Source organism: Erithacus rubecula (assembly GCF_903797595.1).
Source record: "Erithacus rubecula genome assembly, chromosome: 23".
NCBI classification, from domain to species: Eukaryota; Metazoa; Chordata; class Aves; order Passeriformes; family Muscicapidae; genus Erithacus; species Erithacus rubecula.
The window spans coordinates 7,109,911-7,136,851 of NC_136675.1; the positions used below are offsets into that span (position 1 = coordinate 7,109,911).

The following is a 26,941-nucleotide window of genomic DNA, read 5'->3' on the forward strand; positions in this document are numbered from 1 at the left end:
GGATGTGCCTGGCTTGGGGTGACTCATCCTGGCCCTTGGCCCTGGCCGATTGCTCAAGGCAGCGACAGGAGCCAAAGTGTCCCCTCCCTGAGCCCGGGAGCCCCTTCTGTCCCCTCCCTGAGCCCGGGACCCCCTGTCCCCTCCCAGCCCGGGATGGGGTGCAGGGCAGGCTGGGCTCACCCCTGCATTTCACACCAGGGGTCCAGCCTCCCCTGTCTCCTTCCCAGCCGTTTCCCAGTCACCCTGAGCAGGAGCAGAATTGTCCCCCCTGGGCTGTGTGACCAGTTCAGCCCCTGATCCATCTGTAGGAAGCTCCTTGGTGCAGTTTTTGGAGCTCTCTGGGCCCTCAGCGTTTCTTGGCTGAGGATCTGTGACCTGAGCTGAGCAGGTTCCATCCCAAGGCTGAGGCTGCAGATATCCAGGGCATTCAAATAAAAAAATCAAAAAGCCACAAAAGCTTTGATGGCTCTTGTGTAACTCAGCCTGACCTGACCATACCCTTTTAAGCTACCAAATCTCTCAAAGCCATGAAAAAGCCACTATGAAATTAATATTTTTATGATCCCGTCTCCCACCCCTTCACTAGAGAGCTCCAAAACGACCAGGAAAAGGCCACCAGCCACAGGGTGAGGATGGAATTTCAGCTCAGTTGTGGCTAGATTGGCTTCCAGAGCTTCAGCACTGAAATGCAGCTGCTGGGCTCCAGCCAGGAGTACCCAGGGAAATTCCTGGGCTCTGGGGAAGGGCTGAGGCACTGGCAGTGCTCTGGGATCTGACTCTGGCATCTGAAATCTCAGTTTCATTGGGAAGGGGTCTGGCTGAAGCACAAGCACGTGTGTCTGCATCCTCCTCTCCCTGAGCTCCTCCTTGTCTCCAAACCCTGCCCACAGAGTTGGGAGATGGGTGAAAAATTCATTTTAATGCCTTGCCCAGCGGCCCAAGACCCCGTTCACATTTAGACCCACGGAGGATCCAGGCTCCAATCCCTCTGCCAAGGGCCAAACCATCCTGTGAGAAAATTCCTGCTGTATTTTATGCAAGCTCTTGGGCAAGAGGTGATGCTGAGTCTGCAGAGAGCTGGGCTGGGGAGCTGGGCCTGTCCTGTCCTGTGGGGAGCTGCCAGCAGGGACTGGGAGGCTCCTGATGGGGACACTTGTCACCCCCCAGGGCAGAGCAGGGGCACGGGAGGCTCAGCAGAGCCCAGGGAATTCCATGGGCAGGAGGGGAAGCCCCAGGATTTGGGAGGTGCAGAAAGCAAGGCCAGATAAAGGAAGGTGGATGAGGACACCCAAAGCTGCTCCTGGGAAAAAACCAGATGCAAACCACGGGCTGAGTCACACTGGGGCTCTCTTACCCCAAAGCCTGGCTGGCATTCAGTGAGTTGAGCAGCTCCAGCCTCTGGAGCAGTGCTGGAGCAGCAGCAGTGACCTGCTTGTGCTGTCCTGCCCCACATTCCTGCCAGGAGGCTGAGCCTGTTCTCACACAGCAGACAGGGACAGGTCCCTCGCAGGCACTCTGCCCTGGGGCCCTGCAGCACTCTTGGGTTCATTTACTCAGCTTCAGCAAACTCCCAAGATGAAAGTGACACCGAGGAGGTTTTATTAAGAAAGAGTCCATCATTATTTCCAAGAAAAAGAAAAACAAACATCTTTCTGTCCCTGAGACGGCGTGGAGGCGTCTGGGCCTGGGCTCTGCTGGGGCGTGGGGCTGTGCAGGCTCCTCCTGCCCCAGCCAGCCCTGGTTCCTCTGCTCTCACTGCACGGGAGGCACATCCAGATCATTCTCCTTTCTCTGGACCTGTCTTGGTCATGATGGAGGAGACTTTATCTCGCTTCTCCTCGTGCTCTCCCTGCCTTCCCGGGCTCAATCCCTCTGCTCCTAAGGGAAGACCCCCAGGCACCTCCCTTCTGCCAAATCCCTGCTCTGGGCAGCAGGCCTGGAGCTCAGCAGGTTAAATCCCCCCAGAGAGGGAGTCCAGACTCTGCCTGGAGAGGTTTTCAGCTGCTCTGAGTCACAGCTGAAGCTCGGGTAGGAAAAGGAGAGGTGTCAAAAGCAGAGGAGCCGGGGAAGGGCGTGTCACAGATCCATCACCTCCTCTTCCACGGTTTTGTCCTGAGATTGCACATACTTCTCCTGCACTGCCAGGGTGCTGATAACGCAGTAATTAAGGAAAACGAGGGGCTGGGCTCAAACACTCCCTTCTGCAGAAGCTCTGAAGTTCCCAGCGAGGAACCAGCCCAGCCCCACATTAGCCCCAAGGCCATGGGGAAGAGGCAGCATCACCTGAGCTACTCCTGGCTCTGCCTGATCCCAGACCTGACAAGTGCAGGAGAACCAATGGTTTGGTTTGAAGGAGAAGGAAAGAACCCATCCAAGGGAGGGTGAGAGAGAGGAAAGTTGTCACAAGACTCCTGACACGTTCAGGGCATCAATTAACAACAGCTTGGGTGGGTTTGGCAGGACAAGTGTCTGCCCCGGGCTGGGCTGAGCTGAGCACACCCCACCATCACCCACCAGAGGATGTCAGGAACAACCTGGGCCTGCACATTCAGCCTTTGTCCCCCAGGGAGAGAGAAATGGAACTGAGCAGCACAGAGGATACGAGGAGAACTGGAAATCAGCCCCCACAGCTGCCGACATCAGCACCTCCAGGCTCCGCTGCTCCTGCTCCCCGAAGCAATATCCATTGGCCTTGTCCACAGCCTGCACCACCTGCCTCATGCTCTGCTTGTCCTGGGAGCAGGGACACGCTCACTGGGAGCCAGGAGCCCACGGGCTGGGGCTGGGCAGCTCCCCCGGGGCTCTGGGCCACCCTGAGGACACACCCGGGACACAGGGACAAACAAACAGGGACAAACAGGGACAGGGACACTGCTACTGCCCGGGTGACACCCTCCACCCTCTCATTCCCTTCCAGCACCTCCTCCAGCCCATTTGACACCTCTGCCAGCTGCCTGATCTAGGACATTTCCAGCCCTCCCTCCCCAGTGGATTCCTCTCAGTCCTCTCATTATCCCCTGCTCCCTAATTTAACCAGGCTTTAGGTGATCCTCAGCCCGGATTTGAAATGCAGGCCAGAAGAGCTGCAGGAAGGGGGAGCCTGGATTCCCCACCCCAGGACACAAGGCCCAGGTAGCCCCAAGCTCATCAGCCTTTTTCTTTCCTTTGGCTGCCACAGACCATTTACAAATCTGGGTGTGCTTCCCTGTCTTCCAGCCCCGAGTCCCTTCACAGCTGGGGCTGCCAGCCCTGTGGCTCTGGGCAGACAAACAGCAGCTGCTGCACGTGCAGGGCTCCCTGTCCCCTGCTGCTGGGTCACCTGCACACTGAGTGGCACGAAGGACACCAGGCTGTAGTCCTCGATCACCTCCACCAGCTTCTCGTTGAGGCGGCGGAAATTCCTGAAGAAGGGGTCGGAGGCCAGATGGTCAACGAGGTAAGAGAGGTCCAGGACCTCGGTGTAATAGTCCAGGTTGAAGGCTGAGGGAAACAGGGAGCTCTGAAGGCAAGGACAGTGAGAGCCACAGCAGCTCCCCACCCACCCCCATTCTCACAGCACAGCTCCACATCCCTCCCCTCAAATTCCTGCAAGTGTCAGAGGGAGCTCTGAGCCACCCTGCACGGGGGAAGGTGTCCCCAAGGGAGGCAGAAGAGATGAGGCTGTTTCCCTTCCCCAGAGCTGAGGCTTTGGGAGACCCTCACCCAGCTTCCCGTACTGCTCGATCAGGTCCATCTTGGAGAGCACGTTGACGTGGGGCAGCTCCACGTGCAGCATGGTGGACAGGGAGGTGCAGAGCACTGAGATGAACTTGGCAGGGTCTGTGCAGTAGTGGGAATCCACCAGGTGCACGGCAGCCAGCTGGGCAGAGGAGGCACAAGGGGACACACAAGGTCAGGCCTGGACAAGCCCATCCCCTGCTCGTGACAGTGGGGAAGTGGCCACAGGACAATTTGTTCTGCTCCACCTGGGGAATGACCTCCCACCTCCCACCATCAAACAGGACCAGAGACCTTGGGATGGTTTGGAGCAGAAGGGACCTTAAATCTCACCCAGCCCCAGCCCTGCCATGGGCAGGGACACCTCCTGGCCCAGGCTTGTCTGAACCCTGCAGGGTTTTGGGGTTTTTGGGGCAATTCTCCTCCTGAACAGCACGTTTCCCCACAGGAATGGCCAGGCCCACTCTGGAGCAGTAACTGCAGCACACCCCCTTCTGCTGGGACAGTCAATTGTGGCTTGAACTAATAATTATTAATTACATTAAGGAGCAGTTTGATTCCCTGGGTTTTGTGTGCTGTAACAATGTGGTCCCAGAGCTGGGGAAGCCACTCCAAGCCAGGGCTCTGAGGCTGAGTCACAGCAGCAGAACCCAGCCAGGCTGGGAGAGCAGAAACCAGCCCTGTAAATGTCTTATTTTAGCAACTCCAACCCCATGTCCATTTATTGCAATGAAAATTAGCTGTAATGTGCAGATTGCCAGTGACATTCTCAAGCAAATGAAGTTACCCTTCTTGCTCAGAGCAGGCAGGGTTTGTGCTGGCCGCAGAGCAAGCGCAGCGTCAGCAGCTCTGGGGCTGCTCTCACCTGCAGCTCCCGTTGGGCAAGAGCCCCGAGCTGCTCCCGGGGCTGCAGGAGGGGCTGGCACAGCCCAGCAGTGCCAGGGCTGCCAGCACACACTGCACCCACTCTGGCTGCAGGAGGATCCTGCAGCACAGGCTCCTGTCCCATCCCTGGAAGGGCTCAGGGCCAGGCTGCAGTCACCTGCAGCAGTGAAGGTGTCCCACGGGGTGGCTGCAGTGAGGTGGGTTCCGAGGTCCCTTCCAGCCCAAACCAGCCTGGGGTTTGGTGCCGAGTGCGAGGAGGGATCTGTGCCCCCTGCCCCCCAGAGCGCCGTGCAAGGAGGATCTGTGCCCCCTGCCCCCCAGAGCGCCGTGCAAGGAGGATCTGTGCCCCCCGCCCCCCAGAGCGCCGTGCGAGGAGGGATCTGTGCCCCCTGCCCCCCAGAGCGCCGTGCAAGGAGGATCTGTGCCCCCCGCCCCCCAGAGCGCCGTGCAAGGAGGGATCTGTGCCCCCCGCCCCCCCGCCCCGGCGTACCCTGAAGCCCCAGCGGCCCATCTGTGCGAAGAGCTGCCTGAGGGCGGGGTGGTGCGTGTAGAGCTCCACCTGCCCGGGGCAGTCGAAGAGCAGGTAGTGGTGCTGCAGGGGCCGCAGGCGGGCGCGCAGCCAGTCGGCGTTGGCCGCCAGGTACTCCATGCAGTAGAGCAGCGCCCCGTTGGGGCCCAGCCCCAGCGCCGCCATGGCGTCCCCCAGCGCCACCAGCTGTGCCACGTCCAGCGCGCACGGCCCCGGCAGCGCCTCGTTGGCCGGGTCCAGGTTGACCACGGCCGCGCGCCGGCCCAGCCGCCCCAGGAACTCCCGCATGGCCTGGCAGTAGCTGCTCTTGCCCGAGCCGGGCGGGCCGATCACCACCTGCCCAAAGAGCAGCGGGCCGGGGCCGGCCTGGGCCATGCTGCGCTGGGGGAGCGGCCGCAGTGCCCTCAGGGCCTGTGGGGAATCGATCAGTGCCTGTGGGGAATCGATCAGTGCCTGTGGGGAATCGATCAGTGCCTGTGGGGAATCGATCAGTGCCCTCAGTGCCTGTGGGGAATTGATCAGTGCCTGTGGGGAATCGATCAGTGCCTGTGGGGAATCGATCAGTGCCCTCAGTGCCTGTGGGGAATTGATCAGTGCCTGTGGGGAATCGATCAGTGCCTGTGGGGAATCGATCAGTGCCTGTGGGGAATCAGTGTCTGTGCTCTCAGTGCCTGTGGGGAATCAATCAGTGCCCTCAGTGCCTGTGGCGAATCGATCAGTGCCCTCAGTGCCTGTGAGTGTTCACAGGGCACAGCCTGGGGAGAGAGCAGCCTCAGTATTTGTGGGGAATCGATCAGTGCCTGTGGGGAATCGATCAGTGCCTGTGGGGAATCGATCAGTGCCTGTGGGGAATCAGTGTCTGTGCTCTCAGTGCTCTCAGTGCTCTCAGTGTCTGTGTGCGTTCACAGGCACAGCGAGGGCACAGCAGCCTCAGTTATCCCACCCGTTCCCGGTTATCCCCATCATTCCCGGTTATCCCCCCCCGTCCCCGGTTATCCCCATCATTCCCGGTTATCCCCCATTCCCGGTTATCCCCATCATTCCCGGTTATCCCCCCCCCATTCCCGGTTATCCCCATCATTCCCGGTTATCCCCTCCTATCCCCGGTTATCCCCCATTCCCGGTTATCCCCCCATTCCCGGTTATCCCCCATTCCCGGTTATCCCCCCATTCCCGGTTATCCCCCCCCATTCCCCGTTATTCCCGTTCCCCGCTATCCCCCATTCCCGGTTATCCCCCCATTCCCGGTTATCCCCCGTTCCCGGTTATCCCACCATTCCCGGTTATCCCCCATTCCCGGTTATCCCCCCCCATTCCCGGTTATCCCCCCCCATTCCCCGTTATCCCCGTTCCCCGCTATCCCCCATTCCCGGTTATCCCCCCATTCCCGGTTATCCCCCATTCCCGGTTATCCCCCCATTCCCGGTTATCCCCCATTCCCGGTTATCCCCCCCCATTCCCGGTTATCCCCCCCCATTCCCCGTTATCCCCGTTCCCCGCTATCCCCCATTCCCGGTTATCCCCCGTTCCCGGTTATCCCCCCATTCCCGGTTATCCCCCCCCATTCCCGGTTATCCCCCCCCCATTCCCCGTTATCCCCCGTTATCCCCGTTCCCGGTAACCCCCGGAGCAGGCCGCTCACCGCCGCCGGTGTCCCCGCTAAGGCTCCGGGTGCCCGCGGGTCCCGAGTTTGGCGTTCCGGGCGCCGAGCGGCCGCCGCTCCCACAGCGCCCCCTGGCGGCCGGGGGGACGCGCAGCCCCGTCCCGAGTCCGGCAGGGACACGGGTTCGAGTCCCGCCGCCGCCTCTGGGTCCCCCCCCAAGGCCCCATCCCCGCTTTTTTCCAAACCACAGAATCGATTGGATTGGAAAAGGCTTGGGAGACCACCGGCTCCTGACTCTGAGCAAACATCAGCATGGCACCGAGCACCACGCCGTTTTTCCTTAAATGTCTCCGGGGACAGTGACTGGACCACCTCCCTGGGCAGCCCCTTCCCAATGTCTAACCCCCTTTCTGTGAAGAAATTCTTCCTAATGTCCACCCTAATCCCTCCTGGAGCAGATTAAGGCAATGTCCTTCGGTCTTGCCACTCACTGAGGAGAAGAGCCCAACTCCCACCTGGCTACACCCTCCTGCCAGGTAGAAGAATTTGCTCCCTGCATTTCCCCCTTCCCTCCTAAGGGAAGTCACAGAAGGTCTGGCCCCCCCTCGGCTCTGGGGCAGTGGGATAGAGCTCCTTGGAAAGCACCCTTCCCACAGGGACACGCCTCCCCAGAACTCCTCTGCAGGCTGCCAGGACCAGCCTTTCATCCCCACAATTCCTCCAGGAATTCTTTCATCCCCAGCAGCCTCTCCCAGCAGAGTGGGATGGCCACGCCCAAGGAGCGCTGGGGCAGCAGCAGGACAGTTCCTGTGCCCTGTCTGTACTTGTCCTTCCCTGCCTCTCAATCTGCTTTTTCAGCCTCACCAAACACACACATTTGGTTGATCCAAGCACAAATATAAGTTTCAGCCCCACAAAATCCTTCCCCAGTCATACAGAACACAATTTCTTTTCATTTGAAGAGTACAATTAGAGGGGGAAAAAACCCCAGTGTGGCAATTTTTATTACAAACTTGTATTTTTACCAAAAATAAATACATAAACACCCTGCTTCCCACTCAGACCAGGAGCCAGCCCGGGCTGGGGGCAGCACAGAGCAGTGACAGCCCCTGCTCAGCGTGGCTGGGCCCTGAGGCTGCCCAGGCAGGGGTGGGAGGCTCGCACAAAGCCCATGTCCTGCCTGTACTTCATGGCCGTGGGGGGCTGGCGCCTCAGCAGCTGCTCTCCCCTGTCCTGGGGCTCAGGCTCGTCGTAGATGGTGGAGATGACAACAGAAGTGTCCCCACGGGGCTTCTTCCTCCTGATGAAAGGTGGCAGCTTCTCCCCGTGGTAGCTGGAGGGGAGCAGGAAAGGTTTGGTTGGAGGCTGCAGAGGCCATCAGGCAGCCCTGTGCTTCCCAGCTCCTTTGCTGGAATGCTTTGGGTTGGGAGGGACCTGAAACCCACCCAGTTCCACCCCCTGCCAGGGGCAGAGCCCTTCCACAGACCTGCACACGGCTCCAGCCCTGCACTGTCAGCAAGAGCAGGAGTTCCTGGAGTGCTGTGGAATTCCCCAGCTGGGCAGGGAAGGGAAGATCCCTGGGACAGCCCTGGCCCCACTCAGCTCCCTGTGCAGCCTCTCAGCTGCTGGGAGCCCAGAGAGCCTGGGCAGAGGTGGGAGCAGGGTCTGGGAGGGCACTTGGGAACTCACCCCAGCCCCCTCTTGCACCGGGGGTTCTGGCCCTCGTTGTCCAGAGCTTCGGCCATCCCAGAGTTGCTGCTCCCCAGGCCCAGCCCCTCTGTCCAGCCCTGCTGCTCCAGGACCTTCCTGCCAAAGCCCTGGGAGAGGGGAGAAAACCATCACACACCTGCTGGACAAATCCCACCCTCATCTTCCCAGGGCCAAGAGCTCTCCTTGTCCTAACCCACATCCCGTGGGCACCACCCTGGCACAGCCCTGCCCTGAGCAGGTGTCTCCCTCCCCTTGGTGTCTCACCCTGGTGCCTCTCACCTTGGTGTGCCTCTCAAAGGTGCCAATGTGCTGCCCTGGCACAGAGCCATCCTCCAGCCCGTCCCGCAGCCGCTGCTCCAGCCTCATCTGCACCGAGTCCCGAGCATCCTTATCCCCTCCATCTGGGGAGAAAGCAGCCAGAGTCAGCACAGGCACAGCTCAGCAGGCTGCTCACCACCAGCATTTCCCCCAGAGCACCAGCACAGGAGGAAGAACCTGTTCTTTTTGGCAGCCCTTGCTGCCAGACCAGAAAAACATTGTTTCGGGTTCACAGAGGGCTTGGATGCTTTCAAAGAATGACAAAGAGCTCCCAAATTCTGCATGGTCAGAATTTCCTTGGTTTCCCTGGGCTGGGTGGCTCAGCTCTGATACCTTTGTCATAGTAGATGCTCATGTCCACGTCCCAGTCATCCGCTGTCTGCTCATCAAAGTCTGCCAAGAGAAGGGAAGCAGCACTTCAGTGAGCTCTGGCACTTCTGGGGAGCTCTGGCACTTCTGTGAGCTCTTTGCTGGTGGCCCAGCTCCCTATTTTCTCCACCAAAATGGAGAGGAATCACAGAATCATTGAGGTTGGAGATGTCCAAGACCATTCAGTCCAATTGTGACCAGTTCCCCTTGTCCCCAGCCCAGACCATTGAGTGCCATGTCCAGTCTTTCCCTGGACACCTCCAGGGGTGGGGACTCCAACCCTCCCTGGGCCTGAGCACCCTTTCCATGGGGAAATTCCTGCTGCTGTTCACTCTGACCTCCCCTGAGGCTGCTCCCTCTCCTTCTGTCCCTGTTCCCTGGATCAGAGCTCAACACCCCTGGCTGTCCCCTCCTGCCAGGGAGTTGTGCAGAGCCACAAGGTCCCCCTGATCCCCTTTTTCCCCAGGCTGAGCCCCTTTTCCAGCTCCAGCCCCTGCCCTGGACACACTGCCCAGCTCCTCCATGTGTCTGCCAGCACTTGAGGTGGTGCCTCAGCAGTGCCAGCACAGAGGAAGTGGCATTAGGGACTCCCCAAATCCCTCTGCCCACCCCAGAGGGGCTCTCTGGGGGGTCTCTGGGGGGGTCTCTGGTGACCAGCTCTGTGCCCAAGGGGAGCCTCAGAAGCCACGGCAAGCCCCAGCTGAGCATGGCTGTGTTGAAGCTCGTGGGCTCAGTGACACAAACACCAAGGTCACCTCCATCCTGCTCCTGCCAGAACTGGGCATCTGTGTAGAACACGAGGCCAGAGCCTCCCTTCTCCCACTTGAGCTCGATCTCCTCCTCGAAGAGCCGCTCGCGCTGCCGCTGCTGCTGCGTCACGTCCTCGTGCAGGGCCTCGTGCCTCTCCCACTCCTCACAGGTGTCATTGTCCTGCAGGGACAGGGACAGGGACAGCACAGGGGGCTGGGGACACAGCACAGCCCCCTCCCTGCTCCCTGACCCTGCCCAGCTCCATCCCTGCACAGCAGGCAGAGCTCAGGCCCCGACACGAGGGATGAGCTCATCCCTGCCTAAGGCCAGAGCCAGAGTCAGCAGCAGAAATCCCACAGCACAGCCACCCCACAGGCCCCACCTGCCCTGCTCTGATGCCCATTTAAGGAGCAGCTCTGTTGGACCTGCAGTCAGCACTAGCAAGGCATTAATTGCAGTGCAGCTGATCCCTGAGGAGATTGCGTGGGCTCCCAGGAAGCAGCTCCCTGGCACAGGCACAGAGCCTGCCCAGCTCTGGCACAGAGGAACCAGCCAGGGCAGGGCTGCAGAGCCAGGAAACAGCCTGGGAGAAACAGCTGCAGGAGGCTGTTTAGGCTGCAGGAGGAAAGACTGAATAAAGAGCTGGAAAAAGGAGGCAACAAAGCGCTCCCTGTGCCCCATGCTGCCAGGAGAATCTCATGGGCTGGAATTGCAGCAGAGATTTGGCACCAGAGTTAATTCTGGTGGAGGACAGAACGGGCCTGGCCTGCCTGGGGATCTGTAATGACAGAGTTTGGGAGAACAGGCCAGACAGGCGTCTGCCAGGGACAGGGGGGTGGCTCCTGCCCTGCCTTTGTCACAAAAGCCATTTTCCCCAGAGTGACTAAACTGCCAGTGCAGGAGCATCCAGGGTCAGCCCTCTGTGCAGCTCTGCACGTCACTCCCAGCACACAGACGTGGTCCCCAAGCTCTGTCACCTCATTTCCCAGCAAAGAAGAGCTGGGCCCACCTGCCAGGCAGCAGGGCAGGGTGTGCTGGGAGGAGCAGCAGCAGCAGCAGCAGCAGCAGCAGCAGCAGCAGCAGCAGCAGCCTCCCCTCTGCTCCTGCTCAGATCAGAGCCTCTGGGATCCAGCCCTGAGCAGCTGGGGGGGTTCAGCCCCCTGTCCCTGCCCCGAGGGGCTCCGTGCACAGAGGGCTGAACAGTGGCATTCTAAAGGTTTTAACAAATCATTTCTCCAACTCAGAGATTAAACACGAACTCTGAGAGTGGGATCTGCCCTCACAGTTCCAACACTGAGCCTGCACAGTGCTGGAATATTCCACTTACATCATCAGAGTGTGACTCCTCTTCCTCCTTCTGCTGCTCCTCCTCATCCTCCCCGGGCCGGGCTGGCTGAGTCACGGGCTCCTCTCCCTCCATGATCTCATCCCCTGCAGCTGTGTAAACTCTTTCCTCCTCAGCCACTGTCTCGGTGTTGTGGTACTGGAAGGGCACGTTCCCATAGCGGCGGGATGAGCCAGTCCTGGGGAAATCCAGCTGCAGCTTCCTGATGACGGGCGGGGGCAGCCTGCAGGCGCGGATCAGCTGCAGGAACACGCTCAGGGGCGTGCCCACGTTCCCCGAGGGCAGGAACGAGGGGGGGTTCAGCTCGGGCAGGCGCCGCAGCTCCGCCTCCGTGACACAGCCGCCGTCCTGCTCCGGGCTGCCGGGGGCCGCCGGGGGGCCTGCGGGGAGGCGGGAGGGGCTGGGAGATGGGATGGGCATGGGGGGCTCAGGAGAGATGGGCTCAGGACAGGAGGGATGGGCTGGGGAAATAGCACGGGCATGGGGGGCTCAGGAGAGATGGGCTCAGGACAGGAGGGATGGGCATGGGGGGCTCAGGACAGGAGGGACGGGCTAGGGAGATGGGATGGGCATGGGGGGCTCAGGACAGGAGGCTCAGTTTGGGGGGCTCAGGACAGGAGGGATGGGCATGGGGGGCTCAGGACAGGAGGCAGTTTGGGGGGCTCAGGACAGGAGGGACGGGCTAGGGAGATGGGATGGGCATGGGGGGCTCAGGACAGGAGGCTCAGTTTGGGGGACTCAGGAGGCAGTCTGGGGGTCCCACGCCCCCCAAGGCGGGCAGATGGCGGCTCTCCGCCCAGCCCAGCGCTCAGGGCTCTCCCGGCCCCGCGGCGGTTCCTCCCCGCGCCCCCGGCCCGGCCCGACGCACCTGTGCCGGCGCTCGGGCGCACCCTGCGGATGAGGCAGCGGCCGGGCAGCGCGCTGCCGCCGGGCCCGAGCCAGCGCTTGCCCGAGTACATGCGGACGAAGCGGCGGGCGCGGCCGGGCCGCACGGACACCAGGCAGCAGCAGCTGCGCGCCGCCGACGCCCCGCCGCCCGCCGCCGCCCGCTCGGGCCGGTGCCGGTAGTGGAAGCAGAGGAAGCCGCCGGCCTCCAGGAACTGGCTGAAGTAGGAGCGGAGGTGCGCGGAGCGCAGCGCGGCCGGGATGCCGCTGACCAGGCAGTACCGGGCCGCGCCGCCATCGCCTCCATCGCCGCCGGGCGCCGCCATCTTGGTCCGACTGTGCTGGCGCGCGATGATGACGTCACGCGCGACGGGTACAGGGCGCCGCCTGGTGGCGGGAGGGAGAGCGGCAGGGGACAGGGACACTGGGGGGTCACAGGGGACAGAGGGACACTGGGGGGTCACAGGGGACAGAGGGACACTGGGGGGTCACAGGGGACAGGGACACTGTGGGGGTCACAGGGGACAGAGGGACACTGCAGGGTCACAGGGGACAGGGACACTGGGGGGTCACAGGGGACAGAGGGACATTGGGGGGTCACAGGTGACAGGGGCACTGGGGGGTCACAGGGGACAGAGGGACACTGGGGGGTCACAGGGGACAGAGGGACACTGGGGGGTCACAGGGGACAGGGACACTGGGGGGTCACAGCGGACAGGGACACTGGGAGAGGTCACAGGGGACAGGGACACTGGGGGGTCACAGGGGACAGGGACACTGCGGGGTCACAGGGGACAGAGGGACACTGGGGGGTCACAGGGGACAGGGACACTGGGGGGTCACAGGGGACAGAGGGACACTGGGGGGTCACAGGGGACAGAGGGACATTGGGGGGTCACAGGGGACAGGGACACTGGGGGGTCACAGGGGACAGGGACACTGGGGGGTCACAGGGGACAGGAACACTGCAGGGTCACAGGGGACAGAGGGACACTGGGGGGTCACAGGGGACAGAGGGACAATCCCTTTTCACCTCATTCCCCCTTTTCCAGCAGTTTTTCTCTGCCCACCCCAAATTCATTAAAAAGGCCACACCGCATTCTAAAACACCACTTTATTACAAAAATAATTTATTGCATCTTATATACAAACCAAACAAATGTCCACTTATAAAATACTGACACCTCACCTGTTGGAGGCAGCAGGAGCGAGTTTTCCAGGTGTGCACCTGGCTCTGACTCCAGGGAGGGAGGTTTGGATCTCCCACTAAACCAGCTCAGGTTTAACTTTTCACTCGGGAGAGCCCAGAGCCCCAAATGAGGTGCAGTAGGTTTAGGTGCTGCTAAGTGCTCTTAATCCTCTTGTATTTCATGGCATTATGGAGCAAAGAGAGAATCTAAGGAAAAGAGGGGTGAGTCTGTGCACCCTGTAGGATTTAACACCCTGGCCTTTTCCCTGAAGACGTTTCCTGAGGATTTCTAAGACTCCCAACACGGAAGCCAGACCCAGAGTTAATTCTGCATTTGTTCTGTGTCAGCGATCCCACCGAGCCCGTCGGACACCACGGGATCAAGCTGAGGCCAACCCTCACGGCCCGGAGCTCCCAGCAAAACCAGTGAAACTGGGAGCAGGGCAGGGAAGCCACAGACTCCCCGGGGCGGAGCGGCCCGGGCAGGCAGGAGCTGCTGTAAATGGCAGCCGCTGCCAGGGATCCTCCAGCGAACACAGAGCCCGCGCAGAGCGCGGCTCAGCGGGGCAGGGGCAGCCAGGGCGCCTCGAACAGCATCTCCACCAGCAGCTGGCCCATGGCGGCGTCGCCGATGACAGGGCGGAAGAACAGGTCGGTGACGAGCGCGGCGGGGACGGAGCGCAGCGAGGAGGCGGCGCGCAGGATGCGCGAGAAGCGCGCCTGCCCCTCGGGCCGCAGCAGCTCCCGCAGCGCGCCCTGCGCCTCCCGCTGCAGGCTCCCGATGTACAGCGCAGCCCGCAGCCCCGGCACCTCTGCGGGACACAGAGAGGCAGCTGAAGGACGGCAAACAGCTCCAAACCTTCCCACCCTTCCCCGTTCCTCAGGAGAGGCACACAGCGCTGCTGAGCTGGAGCTGTGCCAGGGAAAATCCTGCTTTGCAATTAAAGGGATCCATTGTCTGTAGGATGGGCAAAGGCCTTGACATCCTTCCTGCATTTGGGAATGACCAGAGTCGGGGAAAGGTGACCAGCCCTCCGTGCTCTCACACCCGCCCATCTGTGAGCATCGAGCTCCGTGCTCACCTGGGCAGGTGGTGGAGTCCCTACCCCAGATGTGGCACCCAGTGCTCTGGGCTGGTGACAAGGTGGGCAGTGAGTGGCACAGGGTGGACCCAATGCTCCTGGGGATCTCTAACAGCCCCAGTGGCTCTGGGACGCTGCGACTCTGCGTCCAGCTGCCAGCGCTGCCTGGCAGAGCCACGAGGGCCTGGCGCTCACCTGGATTGAAGAGAATGGCTCCCCTCAGGTAGGTGTACTCGCTGGGGCTCAGGTCCAGCCTCCAGAAGCTGTTGAGGCAGCACTGCAGGCGCTGCACGGCCGCCAGCGTGGGCTGTGTCCCCTCGGGCTCCTGCCCTTTGCTCTGGCCGCTCAGCAGGATCTTCTTGAGCATGCTGGGGGCCGGGGCCTCCATCACCTCGAAGGTCACCATCTCCTGCACCAGCCCCAGCAGGAAGAGCGGCACCCAGCAGCCGTGCAGCAGCAGCAGCTGATCCTCGCGGGGCAGCAGGTGGAAGGCAGCCACGTTCCTGACGAAGCTGATGGTTTTGAGCAGCACGGCGGCGGCGGCGCGGCAGGTGCGGTGCGGCGCTCGCAGGCGGACGGCGCGGCGCTGCCGGCACACGCAGCGCTGCCGCACCGCGCCGGGCCGCCGCTCCCGGCTCAGCAGCGCGTACAGGATGGCGGGCTGCCCGTCCCTGTGGCACTGGCACCGCTCGCAGCCCGGCTCCACGCTGCTGCTCATGCCCGGGCCGGCTCCTCGGCCGAACTCAGCCGCTGGCACAGAGACTAAAATCCCTTGCAGAGTCTGTCACGGGCCCGATTGTCGCCGTCCTCCCGGCTCTGCCGGCCCCCGGCGGCTGCAGGCAGCTCTTATAAGGCCAGGTCACAGTGAACACCCCTCGGCAGCCTTGACCGCCCGATTAAGCAGCCCTCATTCCAACCACCCGCCCAACCCCGCCGTGCTGGGCTGATTGGCCGGGCCAGGCCCGTTCCAACGGCCGTTTTCTCAATGAACCGGCGCGGGAGGGGCTGCGTGGCCTTATCAGGATCACCCAGCGAGGATAAACAGAGTCATTAGCCCAGGCTGTACCATGGCACCAAGGCCTGCAGGGCAGGTGTCGCTGCCAGGGTTCACAGACAAACACGGGGCGCTCGTCTGGGCCCGCAGTTCAACGGCCCCAGCCCGGCCTTGGGAAGAGCAACCTGGAAGTTGTGTTATCAGCGGCTGTTTGCCTGGCCTTGATCGGGAGCCTCTTGTTGTGGTGCAGGAAGAGGAGCCCGGTGAACTGGCAGGCGGTGCCGGGTGCAGGGGTCGTGTCTCTCCGAGGACACACAGGCAAAGGGAAACGCTCCTGTTTGCATGACGAGAGAGCAGTAAAGGGAAAAGGACAAAATTTTCCTGTTTCCCAACGGAAAGGGACCCGGAGGTGCTGGCTGGCAGCAGCCAAACTGGGCAATGAGTGTTCAGGTGGCACCGCTGACACAACCCAAGCCCGGCACCAGCTCTGGGCCCCTCACTGCAAACCAGCATGCCCAGGGGAGGGGCTGGAGCCCCGGGGCGGCCGAGGGAGCGGGCGGGGGCTCCGCCGGAGCACAGGAGGCGCGGGGGCCGCTCCTCGCCCGCAGCTCCCGCCAGGCCCGAGACCCCCGGTACCGCACGGCCCGTCGCCATAACAACCCCGCCGCGCCCCGCCCCTTACCGCGAGACTGACAGCGCGAAGAGCCAATCAGCGGGGAGAGCGGCGCGGGGCCGCGCTGCGATTGGCGGGCGGGGCGGGGCCGCGCGCGCGCCGGTTCCGGTTCCGGTGGCGGCGGCGGCCCGGTGCGGGAGCGGCGGCGCGATGGGGCTGAGCGCGGAGGAGGCGGCGGAGCAGGAGGATCGCTTCGACGGGATGCTGCTCGCCATGGCCCAGCAGCACCAGGGCGGCGTGCGCGAGGTAGCGCCGCCGGCAGCGGGAGGGCGGGGCGGGAGCGGCGGAGCGAGCGGCGCGGCCTGCGCGGGCCCCGCCCCGGCACGTGGAGCGGGGGCCGCACGTGCGCTGCTCCCGGCGGCCGGAACGCTCGTTAATTAGTGCGCTGTTAATGAGGCGCCCTCACCGTGGCCCCGCAGCGCTGCCTGAGCCCCCCGGGTGCAGCACCGAGCTGCCCCCGCCACAAGCCCGATTCCCCGCCCTGATCGCGGGATCCCCTCGTGCTCGGGGATCCGATCCTGTTAGAAATGAGAAACAAAATATCGATATTTAGCACAATTTACATTGATTTGTTTAATATGGACAGAGCAGGTAGCGCTGGGGAAAACGTGAAGGGTCACGGCCCGCTCCACGCTCCACCCAACTTGGTTTGCAGCTCCCCTTTTATAGTCTGGTTTTCCTTCTAATCAACAATAATTGTTCTTGGTTTGTTGTACTAATTCTGCAAGGTCAGCAGTGCTGGTCAAAGAAACTAACAAACTTCGAGGGACAGCTCTTGGGACAATGGTCATGTAACCATCTGGTCTGGGCAGATCAAAACAGGAGAATTTGGAATTCTGATCTTCAGCAGAGAGTTTGTGATTGATCACACAAAGGCAGGAAATCGGATTCTGAAAAAAAACCTTTCAGACTATGGAAAACCCTTTTTTTTTCTTTTACAAACTGGTATACACAATATTCATAGCAGGGGAATTTCCCTTTATCTAGGTCCATGTTCTTTTCTTATTTTAAGTATTCTGATTTATACAAACTCCAAAACTTCTGTGATTAACACGAATCATTTGTCAATTATCACAATCCCACCCTGGGCCCTCTTGCTGGGGGCTCTGGGATGCAGGCACAGACCTGCAGCAGGCTGGAACATCCCACTCACACCCCACTCAGCAATAATTTATAAAAAATGGTCCCGTGACTGCCCCTCGTGTTGTGGCAAAACCTCTGCCAGGATCCCCCATGGGGCAGGATTCCTGAGAAATGAAGATCAGTCGAGTTCAGGGAGAGTGTGGGTGCTCAGAGGGGGTCTGGAGGTGCCAGTTCATTCATCAGTGGTCCCTGGCAGCTGTAAAAATAAGGAATTTATATGTATACACACACACAAGGTATAGGTAGGTGTGCATGCCTAAATCCCTCCTGCCTCAGGCAGCAGCTTGGGCTGTGCAGCAGGAGCTGAGTGCTCTCTCCAGGCTGATCCCAGGGCACAGCCACAGGCAGGAGGACAAAGGATGAAGGCTCTGAGTGCCCTGGGCTCACTGCTCCTTTTCTCTCCCCTCTCCCTCTTCCCAGCTCGTCAACACCTTCTTCAGCTTCCTGAGGAGGAAGACGGATTTCTTCACCGGGGGAGAGGAGGGAGTAGCAGAGAAGGTAAAAAATGGACCCTTCAGGCCTTTCACCCTTCTCCCTTCCATCCCACCTGGGTCTGGGCCAGGCCAAGGGTCCCCTGCTTGAGCAGCTCCCAGCATCTGGGTGCACAGCAGCTGCTGGGGGAGGAAAGCAGAGCTGCCCTGTCAGAGGTGAGGAACACACAATTCCTGCTCAGGTGCTCCCTCAGTGCAGGTTTCTTGCCAGGCTGTGGCCAAAGGCTAGTTTGGAAAGCAGAGCTGCCAGACACACTGACTTAGCAGTGACACAGCAGTGATAACCCCAGGGTACCTTGTTTGTTAGCTCAGGAAAAGCACAAAGTCCACAGCTCTGCACATGCAGCTGGGCTGGGGAGCCTGGACACTGCTCCCCTCTCCTGCTGGGAGCCCTGGCTGGAACTGGAGGGCTTTAGGGTCCTTTCAACCCAAAGCATCCTGTGATTCTCTGACAGGAAGGAAGGTGAACCCTGCTGTCATTTTTCTTAGAATAGAGAGCAGCTCTTCCCTGTTCCTGCAGGCTGTGTGATCCCACCTGAGTGGCAGTTCAGAGGTGCCTGGCTGCTGTCCTGGCAAATCTGTGCCTGTGAAAGAAAAGGGTTTGTGCCCCTGGGTGGTGGCATCTGTCAGAATGCTTTATGGGCTGCTGGAAAAGTGCTCTGGCACCGTGGCAACCACAACAAATGGAGAGGAAGCTGCTTCCCCAGTGCTGCTGAGCCTTTGGCATGAAAGAGAAAGGAGAGAGTGGGAAAGTCTCTGCATCCTTTGGGTGCCATTTCAGCAGGCTGTGCTGTGGGGTGAGGGAGGTGTGGGCAGTGACAGGGACAAGGCCAGGCAGTGAAGATAAGTTTCCTGACCATGGATCATGGGTTTGGGACCAGGCAGGGACATCCTGGGGGTGCACACCTTGCTTTCTGCACTCCACAGACACTGGGGCTGAGCTGTGTAAACAATCCTGGCTGGTAAAGCAAAGCAGAAATAAAAGACTCAGTGCTTGCTTACAAACTGCAGTTTGCTTGGCAAAGGTTCAGGATTTCCCTCCCACTCTGAGGCTCCTGGGATGTATATAAATAAATTTCCCCCCTCAGATTCCTTTCTGAGAATCTCTCTGTTGTTTTCTGGGGCAGACTTGAGCTCCCCTACGTGCTGCTGTGCACAGCACCCCTGCCCTTATCGACCCTGGGGCAATTCTCTGGCTCCCTGCCTGTGTACTCAGCTTTCCCACTGAGCATGCAGCCCTTGCCATCACAGACCTTGGGATTTTGCCTCCCAGAGTCACAACAACCTCTGGAGAAAAAGATTTATGGAATTTTCAGTGTGAAAACACAGGGATGTTTTGGGCTTTTCTCCAAATCATTGCACTGAGGCTCCATCTGCAGAGAAGCCCAGGCATGGGAAAGGTCAGAAGGAGGTAAAAAAGCTGGATCTGCTGTGTGCAGCTGTCCTGGAGGTGTGGAGCAGCTCCAGGTGCATGGGTTGGACATCAGCTCGTCCTGTTGGAATTGCACAAAGGACAAAGTAGACACAGGATTTTAATTTCACTGTTACCTCCTGGAAAGACAGTCCCTGTGTAACTAGGAAGGACTACACTTAAATATTTAAAATTTTCTTTTTCCTCCCTTTTCACTTCTTCCTCTGCTTTTTGAATTGAAGAATCTCTATTTTTTACTCAAAAAGACTGAGTGGAAACTCCTGATGTCTGTCACTGCACAGATGTCATTGTGCTGCTCAGGAGAGGGGGCTGGGTTGGGGTTGGGGGTTGGGGTTGGGTTTGGTTTTAGGCTGGGTTTGGTTTTGGGCTGGGTTTGGTTTTGGGCTGGGTTTGGGGTTGGGGTTAGGCTTTGGGTGATGGTGTTTGGGTTGGTTTGGGTTTGGGTTTGGGTTGGGTTTGGGTTTGGTTTTGGGTTTGGGTTGGCTAGGGTTTGGGTTTGGCTGGGTTTGGGTTGGTTAGGGTTTGGGTTGGGGTTGGTTAGGGTTTGGGTTTGGCTGGGTTTGGGTTGGTTAGGGTTTGGGTTTGGGTTGGTTAGGGTTTGGGTTTGGCTGGGTTTGGGTTGGTTAGGGTTTGGGTTGGGGTTGGTTAGGGTTTGGGTTTGGCTGGGTTAGGGTTGGTTAGGGTTTGGGTTGGGGTTGGTTAGGTTTGGGTTTGGCTGGGTTTAGGTTGGGGTTGGTTAGGTTTGGGTTTGGCTGGGTTTGGGTTGGTTAGGGTTTGGGTTTGGGTTGGGGTTGGTTAGGCTTTGGGTGATGGTGTTTGGGTTGGTTAGGGTTTGGGTTTGGCTGGGTTTGGGTTGGTTAGGGTTTGGGTTTGGTTTTGGGTTTGGGTTGGTTAGGGTTTGGGTTTGGGTTGGTTAGGGTTTGGGTTTGGCTGGGTTTGGGTTGGTTAGGGTTTGGGTTTGGGTTGGTTAGGGTTTGGGTTAGGGTTGGTTAGGGTTTGGGTTGGGGTTGGTTAGGGTTTGGGTTTGGCTGGGTTTGGGTTGGTTAGGGTTTGGGTTGGGGTTGGTTAGGCTTTGGGTGATGGTGTTTGGGTTGGTTTGGGTTTGGCTGGGTTTGGGTTGGTTAGGGTTTGGGTTGGGGTTGGTTAGGGTTTGGGTTTGGCTGGGTTTGGGTTGGTTAGGGTTTGGGTTGGGGTTGGTTAGGTTTGGGTTTGGGTTGGGGTTGGTTAGGTTTGTGTTTGGGTTTGGTTTGGTTTGGTTTGGTTAGGGTTTGGGTTTGGGTTGGTTAGGGTTTGGGTTTGGCTGGGTTTGGGTTGGTTAGGGTTTGGGTTGGGGTTGGTTAGGGTTTGGGTTTGGCTGGGTTTGGTTTGGTTAGGGTTTGGGTTGGGGTTGGTTAGGGTTTGGGTTGGGGTTGGTTAGGTTTGGGTTTGGCTGGGTTAGGGTTGGTTAGGGTTTGGGTTTGGCTGGGTTAGGGTTGGTTAGGGTTTGGGTTGGGGTTGGTTAGGTTTGGGTTTGGCTGGGTTTGGGTTGGTTAGGGTTTGGGTTTGGCTGGGTTAGGGTTGGTTAGGGTTTGGGTTGGGGTTGGTTAGGTTTGGGTTTGGCTGGGTTTGGGTTGGGGTTGGTTAGGTTTGGGTTTGGCTGGGTTTGGGTTGGGGTTGGTTAGGGTTTGGGTTTGGCTGGGTTGGGGTTGGTTAGGGTTTGGGTTGGGGTTGGTTAGGGTTTGGGTTTGGCTGGGTTTGGGTTGGTTAGGGTTTGGGTTGGGGTTGGTTAGGCTTTGGGTGATGGTGTTTGGGTTGGTTTGGGTTTGGTTTTGGGTTTGGGTTGGTTAGGGTTTGGGTTTGGGTTGGTTAGGGTTTGGGTTGGGGTTGGTTAGGGTTTGGGTTTGGCTGGGTTTGGGTTGGTTAGGGTTTGGGTTGGGGTTGGTTAGGCTTTGGGTGATGGTGTTTGGGTTGGTTTGGGTTTGGTTTTGGGTTTGGGTTGGTTAGGGTTTGGGTTTGGGTTGGTTAGGGTTTGGGTTGGGGTTGGTTAGGTTTGGGTTTGGTTAGGTTTGGGTTTGGTTTGGTTTGGTTTGGTTTGGTTTGGTTTGGCTAGGTTTGGGTGATGGTGCTCTCTCCCCAGCTGATCTCTGAGGCCTTCAGCCACCACAACAAGCTGGCGCAGAAGGAGCGCAGGGAGAAGAAGGCGCGGCTGGAGGCGGAGCGGCGCGACAGGGCCGAGCGTGCAGCTGGCCTGGCCCGGGACAGGGACAGGGACAGGGACAGGGACAGGGACAGGGACAGGCACTCTCAGCAGGCTGGCGAGCCACGCATCAAGGAGCTCACAGATGAGGAGGCAGAGAGGCTGCAGCTGGAGATTGAGCAGGTGTGTGCAGGGCCAGCTCTGGGCTCTCGGGGCTGGGAGGGCTCAGCTTGGCTCCTGCTCCCAGTGGGAGCATGGAGGGATTTTCCCTTGGCCTCTTCCCTGGAACTTCCCTGGGGGCTGGAAATTCCAAGTGGGATGCAGTGAGTGGTGCTCTCCAGCTGGGCCCATCCAGTGCCAGCTCAGGAGGTGACACAGGGCCAGCCCTTGCCTGAGCCTGTCCCTGCTCTGCTCTTTTCCAACAGAAGAAAGAGGCACAAGGGCAGGGCAATGGTGTGCCAGTGAAACCCTCGGAGGAGGAAGGTGAATCTTCAGATTCCAACAAACAGGTAAAACTTGTCTGGAGACACTCTAGAATCACCAGATGGTTTGGGTGGGAAGGGACCTTAAAGCTCATCCTGTTCCACCCTCTGCCATGACACCTTCCACTACACCAGGGTGCTCCAAGCCCTGTCCAAAATACAGACTCTGAAAATGCAAATTAGAAACTTTGCCTTTCACAGTACACAGTTTATAAATGTGCCAATACAGAGGGCTTCTGGGTTTCTTTCTTGTAGCAATGTTTTACCAGAAGCAGTCATTAATTATGGAGCTAAATTTAAGTGGATATAAAATAAAAACAATAAAAAATAAAAAACAACTGACCTGCAATCCTTATAAAACCTAAGAACTGTTGTTACAATGAAAGCTGAAAAAACTTCTTTCTTCACACTTGAATTGCTTAGGGAACAGATGATGAAGAGGAAGATGAGAAGGATAAAGGAAAACTTAAACCCAACTCTGGCAATGGAGCTGACCTTCCAAATTATAGATGGACACAGACTCTTTCAGAATTGGATGTAAGTAGTGCTCAGATCAGGGTCTGAGGAATCTGAGACAGGGAATAAGAGCAGGGGCTGCTAAGAGATGAAGCCAGTTCCCTGTGTCTGGAAGTTTGAATGTTTCAAGAGATGGGAGAGAGCTCACTAAACTTCTCAGGAGCTGTAGTTTGCCAGTTTTGGTCTTGGTTTCACCAGCCATTAAAATCTGCTTCCCTTTTTCTGGTCCCTGCTCTGCCAGGCCCTGGTGAAAGCAAGGCTTGGACAGCTGCATGGGAGGTAAGCAGGGGTGTCCCTGGCTGCTGCTGACATCTCCTTTCTGCTGCAGCTGGCTGTGCCCTTCAAGGTGAGCTTCAGGCTGAAGGGCAAGGACGTGCTGGTCGACATCCAGCGCCGCCGCCTCAAGGTCGGCCTCAAGGGCCACCCTCCTGTCATTGAGGGGGAGCTCTTCAATGAGGTCAAGGTGGAGGAGAGCTCCTGGCTCATTGAGGATGGCAAAACAGTCACTGTGCACCTGGAGAAGGTAAAGCAGGCTGGGCTGGGCAGGGTTCAGGCTGGGCTGCCTCTCCTGGGCTCAGCTCTCAGCATGGCTGGCCTGGGTAGGGTGGCAGTGGTGCTGCTGCTACTGGGGTATTTCAGTTCCATCTTCAGCCTCATTTTATGTTGTTCCAGGATATCCAGTGTATTTCTCAGCAGTTCAGGAAAAGCTGGAGGGAAATCAGTCATTTCAATGTTGTCCTTTAGTGTGCTTTGACATCTGTTAGTGACACGAAAATCCAGGGACAGACCTCCTTGTGTCCCTCCTTGTGTCCCCTCTGGGCCTCTCCAGGTGGTTTGTTCTAATCCCATTTATGTCCTGCCAAACAGGACATCTGACATTCTCTCAGATCTCCCAGCTGTAAAAATTCAGGCTGCCTAAAGTAGTTTGAAACAAAAATACACTTTATCTATGTTAAGATTTTACTGGTACTTAGAAAACTCTCAAATAAAGTTTAAGTCTATCTTTTTTTTTTTTTTTTTTTTCCCTGTGGTTGAGACTTAAAAATCCTAGAACAATTCCAAAAAAGATAAACTTGTTTTTGCTTCTAGATCAACAAAATGGAATGGTGGAACAAACTGGTCTCCACAGACCCAGAAATCAACACCAAGAAAATTAATCCAGAGAATTCAAAGGTGAGAATTGTTCTGTTTTATGGGATGGAGCCTGCTCAGAAATGACCTCAGTTGAGGCCAGAGTTGTTTCAATCTGGATCTTGCTCTCAGTTGTCAGACCTGGACAGTGAAACTCGCAGCATGGTGGAGAAGATGATGTATGACCAGAGACAGAAATCCATGGGCCTGCCCACCTCTGATGAGCAGAAGAAGCAGGACATTTTGAAAAAGTGGGTACAGCTCATTCCTTTGCCTTCCCAGGCACCTTCTCCCCTTCCTGTCTGGCACAAATAAGGGCTCAGAGAGCAGCTTGGCCCTCAGTCCCAGCCATGCTCACAGCTGCACAGTCACTGGGTTTTGGCCAACCACCAGTGTCTGTAAAAGCCTGTGGGGGCAGAAAGCCCAGTGGGAAAATGTGGGAATGGCCCAGCTCTGGAACTGTTGATTACAACAGTTGCAAGCTGCTGATTTCAAGTACAGAAGGCACGTTCAGAGCTGGATGTGCCATCTCTGCTGCCCTTTACATGGCTTTGATTGGTGTGTAATCTCCCTTGGTAGCCAGCTCATCACCCCTCCCTTCCTCCCTCCACTTGCCCAGACAGTTGTCCCCAAGCCACGTTTATGGCTTTATTGCCCTGTTTGGTAAAAATGCAGGGAAGTGATTCCTGGAGCTCCCAAGGCCGTTGGGGAAGGTGTGGAGGCAATTCTGGGTCACAGCTTCTTCAGCAAGTGCAGCCCCACTCTTTATCTCTGGGTGAAGGATTGCTGGGGCTGACCTGACTCCTTGCTTCCTCTGGCTTTATCTGTAGTGCCAGGAGCTTCTCTGTGCAGCTGCTGGCCTTTGCCAGAGCAGAGAGCAGCTTCCCTGGTGGTCAGTGGGTGGGAAGCACCTCTGCCCCTGCCACATGCAGGGCACCTCGCTGGCAGGGTCACTTGTTTGGTGCTCTGCAAGTTTGGCAAAGGAGGGAGAGGAAGTTTAGACTTTGTCCAGGGCAAAGGAGATCAGTGACACCCATGAGGGTGCTGATGACAGTGCAGCTCTCCTGGCTGCCAAACCAGGACAGGATCCTCCCAGCACGGGTGGCCCTGGCAGTGCAAAGTGGAAGCACTGGGGGGTATTCCAGGGGAAGCCCTGAGGTGGGAGCACAGAGGAGACCAAGCTGCCCTTACCTGGACATTGTGTGTGAGTCCCTCTGTGTGCCCTGGGCACAGAGCACTGCCCTCAGAACTGCCCATGTAGCACCTGAGTCCAGGCAGTGCCTGCAGAGTGTCCCTTCCATGGCAGGGGGTTGGAACAAGAGTCTTTAGAGTCTCTTCCAAGCACAGCATTCTGTGATTCCCTCTGCTGGGACTGCAGCAGATTTGAAATCAGATTCCTCTGGTCATGTCCTCCCTGAGTTACTGTCAGAGCAGTGGGATGTTCCCCATTTCCCAGTAGAGCTGTCAGGCTGCAGCCCCAATCTGCCTCCACATCTCCCCTGTGCCCCACGTGTCCAGCCCAGAGCTGGAGGCAAGGGCTGATCCTGTGTCTGGACTTGCTGCCCTGCTGGGCTGGCAGGAATGCTGCTCCCACTGACCCCAGTGCAGGGAATGTCCCGAGGAGCTCAGCAGAGCCCCCTGCTCTGGAGGGTGTGGCAGAGCTCCAGAGTGCAGGAAGCAGAAACCCTTCCCTCCCCAGACAGGCTCCTGCTGACCCACCCAAACTCCTGTCTTTGTTTTCCTTGCAGGTTCATGGAACAGCACCCAGAAATGGACTTTTCAAAGGCTAAATTTAACTGAGCTGTCCCCCCTTCCCCTCCCCTCTTTCAGCCAGCCCATTGAATGGGGCAGGATGTGTTTGGTTGGATATTCTCACCTTGGGCAAGTAAAACTTCAGCATCCCCCACCCAAGCTTGCTGTGGAGGCTCCTGCAGGGAGTCACCTCAGTGTCCTGTGGAGTAGCAGGCAGGGCCCCAGAGCAGCTCCAGACAGAGCCACCAGCCCCAATTCCCAAAGGGCAGTGAGGAGAGAAGGAGGGCTTAGAGCAAAAAGGGGTGTTGGGGCTGGGAGGGCCAGACCTGAGAGGTTTTGGGGTAAATCCTTGAGGTATTGCTTCACTTCCCTGGCTGCTCAGAGCTGCTCATCTGCTCTTTGCCACTGGCACAGGCACTCCTGAGTTCTGCTCCCTCCTGCTCTCCTGTGAAAACAAGGTCAGTTGATTTTGTAAAGTAAATGTTTCTGCCCTCTTGGGAAGGGAAAGCAGCAGTTGGAAAGCACAGCTACTGCAGTGGAGCCAGACCCTGCTGCTGCTGTTGGTGCCAGAAGTGGGACAGCTGGATCACTGCAGGGCTCCCAGCACAGCTGGAGAGGGCAGCCTGCTGTCCTGGGGCAAGGAGAGGAGGTGGGGGGCTCTGGGGATGCTGTTGCTGCTGGGAGTGTCCCTGCCTCTTCTCCAAGAGCCTCTCTCCCTGCTGGGTGAGCTCCTGCTGGCGAGTGGCATCACTCTGCATGTTCATATCTCTGTTAAAACTGCAGTGCAACATAAAGGAAAACAAGTGGAATGTCTCAGAGCATGTGGTTTCTGTGGCAGAAGGATCTGGGCAGGGGGGCTGTGCTGCTCTGGGCTGTGTGATGAGCTTCACCCCATCTCAGCTCTGTCAGTGCTGCAGGTGCTGCAGAACCTGCATCTGCCACCAGCCCCTCCTCAGGGACAGGCAGGGGCAGGCACCAGGCCAGCCACAAAGCAGCAGAGTCCAGGCACACCCCAAGCCCAACCTGTGGCTTTGTTCTTCCCTGTTTCCTGCTCAGCCCTGATGCCCCAGCAGAGCCCTGAGCCTGGCCTGGCAGCTCCTGGCCTGGGGGCACAGGGGAGCAGCAGTCCCTGTCCTTTGGGAGCACAGAGCCCCCTCAGGGTGCCCAGGGTCCCCCAGTGGGGTCCTGGCTGCTGTCAGCCAGGGCAGGGTTTGGGGTAACAGCCAGGAAATCCCAGATCTGGTTCTGGTGGCAGCTGAGAGAAGACAGGAAAGGCAGCACAGGGCCCACAGGGGAGCTGGGGGAGGGTTTTTGGGGGGAAGGAGTGTGCTGGAGAACGGGGCCATGCCTGTGGCCTGAGCCCAGCAGGGGTGAACGCCCCAGGCCTGTTTGTGAACCCTGCCTGACCCCAGAGCTGCCCCTGGACTTTGGCTCCTGGGCCAGCGGAACAGAAGGTGTTTCACTGCTGCCCTTGTCCCCTGCAAACACCCCTGGCCACCATTTCCCCAGGCCAACTGGAACTGGGAGCAGCTTCCCCTGGATAAACCTGCCAGCTCCAGGCTAAGGAATGCAAATCCCCCCAGCCTGGGTCCCTGGAGAGCACAGAGTGACAGAAGTGTGGCCTGGTCCTTGTGCCCACGGCAGGGAAACGCTGAGCAGCACAGGAGTGCTGGGACCAAACCATGCAAACCCCAAAAACACATCCCATGTGCCCAGCAGGGCAGGGACAGGGACAGGGACAGGGACAGGGCACCACGGCCCTTTGCCTG

At 58.6% G+C, this 26,941-nt stretch overlaps 4 protein-coding genes across 5 annotated transcripts; 1 reads left to right on the forward strand and 3 right to left on the reverse strand.

The window, feature by feature from the left end:
• Window positions 1-225: 225 nt before the first annotated feature.
• On the reverse strand, window positions 226-5,511 carry GPN2 (GPN-loop GTPase 2). The gene is made up of 5 exons (XM_079325667.1): window positions 5,093-5,511; window positions 3,703-3,859; window positions 3,320-3,480; window positions 2,603-2,733; window positions 226-2,149 (listed from the first exon to the last, which is right to left on the reverse strand). Exons 1-5 carry the CDS (start codon window positions 5,504-5,506, stop codon window positions 2,077-2,079), a joined length of 936 nt encoding a protein of 311 aa, XP_079181793.1. The 5' UTR covers window positions 5,507-5,511; the 3' UTR covers window positions 226-2,076.
• A 2,197-nt stretch (window positions 5,512-7,708) lies between these two features.
• On the reverse strand, window positions 7,709-12,482 carry GPATCH3 (G-patch domain containing 3). Its single transcript, XM_079325722.1, has 7 exons — window positions 12,095-12,482; window positions 11,209-11,606; window positions 9,887-10,061; window positions 9,096-9,155; window positions 8,724-8,845; window positions 8,424-8,551; window positions 7,709-8,067 (listed from the first exon to the last, which is right to left on the reverse strand). The coding sequence occupies exons 1-7, from the start codon at window positions 12,435-12,437 to the stop codon at window positions 7,848-7,850; spliced, it is 1,446 nt and encodes a 481-aa protein (XP_079181848.1). The 5' UTR covers window positions 12,438-12,482; the 3' UTR covers window positions 7,709-7,847.
• Window positions 12,483-13,224: 742 nt separating this feature from the next.
• NR0B2 (nuclear receptor subfamily 0 group B member 2) lies at window positions 13,225-16,018 on the reverse strand. The gene is made up of 2 exons (XM_079325668.1): window positions 14,578-16,018; window positions 13,225-14,112 (listed from the first exon to the last, which is right to left on the reverse strand). The coding sequence occupies exons 1-2, from the start codon at window positions 15,098-15,100 to the stop codon at window positions 13,859-13,861; spliced, it is 777 nt and encodes a 258-aa protein (XP_079181794.1). The 5' UTR covers window positions 15,101-16,018; the 3' UTR covers window positions 13,225-13,858.
• A 150-nt stretch (window positions 16,019-16,168) lies between these two features.
• On the forward strand, window positions 16,169-25,981 carry NUDC (nuclear distribution C, dynein complex regulator). 2 transcript variants are annotated; one of them, XM_079325665.1, is made up of 9 exons: window positions 16,169-16,295; window positions 17,613-17,690; window positions 21,232-21,474; window positions 21,717-21,800; window positions 22,197-22,310; window positions 22,618-22,812; window positions 23,379-23,462; window positions 23,553-23,671; window positions 25,169-25,981. In XM_079325665.1, the coding sequence occupies exons 1-9, from the start codon at window positions 16,200-16,202 to the stop codon at window positions 25,218-25,220; spliced, it is 1,065 nt and encodes a 354-aa protein (XP_079181791.1). In that variant the 5' UTR covers window positions 16,169-16,199; the 3' UTR covers window positions 25,221-25,981. The 2 variants fall into 2 exon arrangements, with proteins under 2 accessions (XP_079181791.1, XP_079181792.1); XM_079325666.1 differs by lacking the exons at window positions 16,169-16,295; window positions 17,613-17,690 and adding an exon at window positions 18,915-19,434 and having other exon boundaries at window positions 21,205-21,474.
• The last annotated feature ends 960 nt before the right edge of the window (window positions 25,982-26,941 follow it).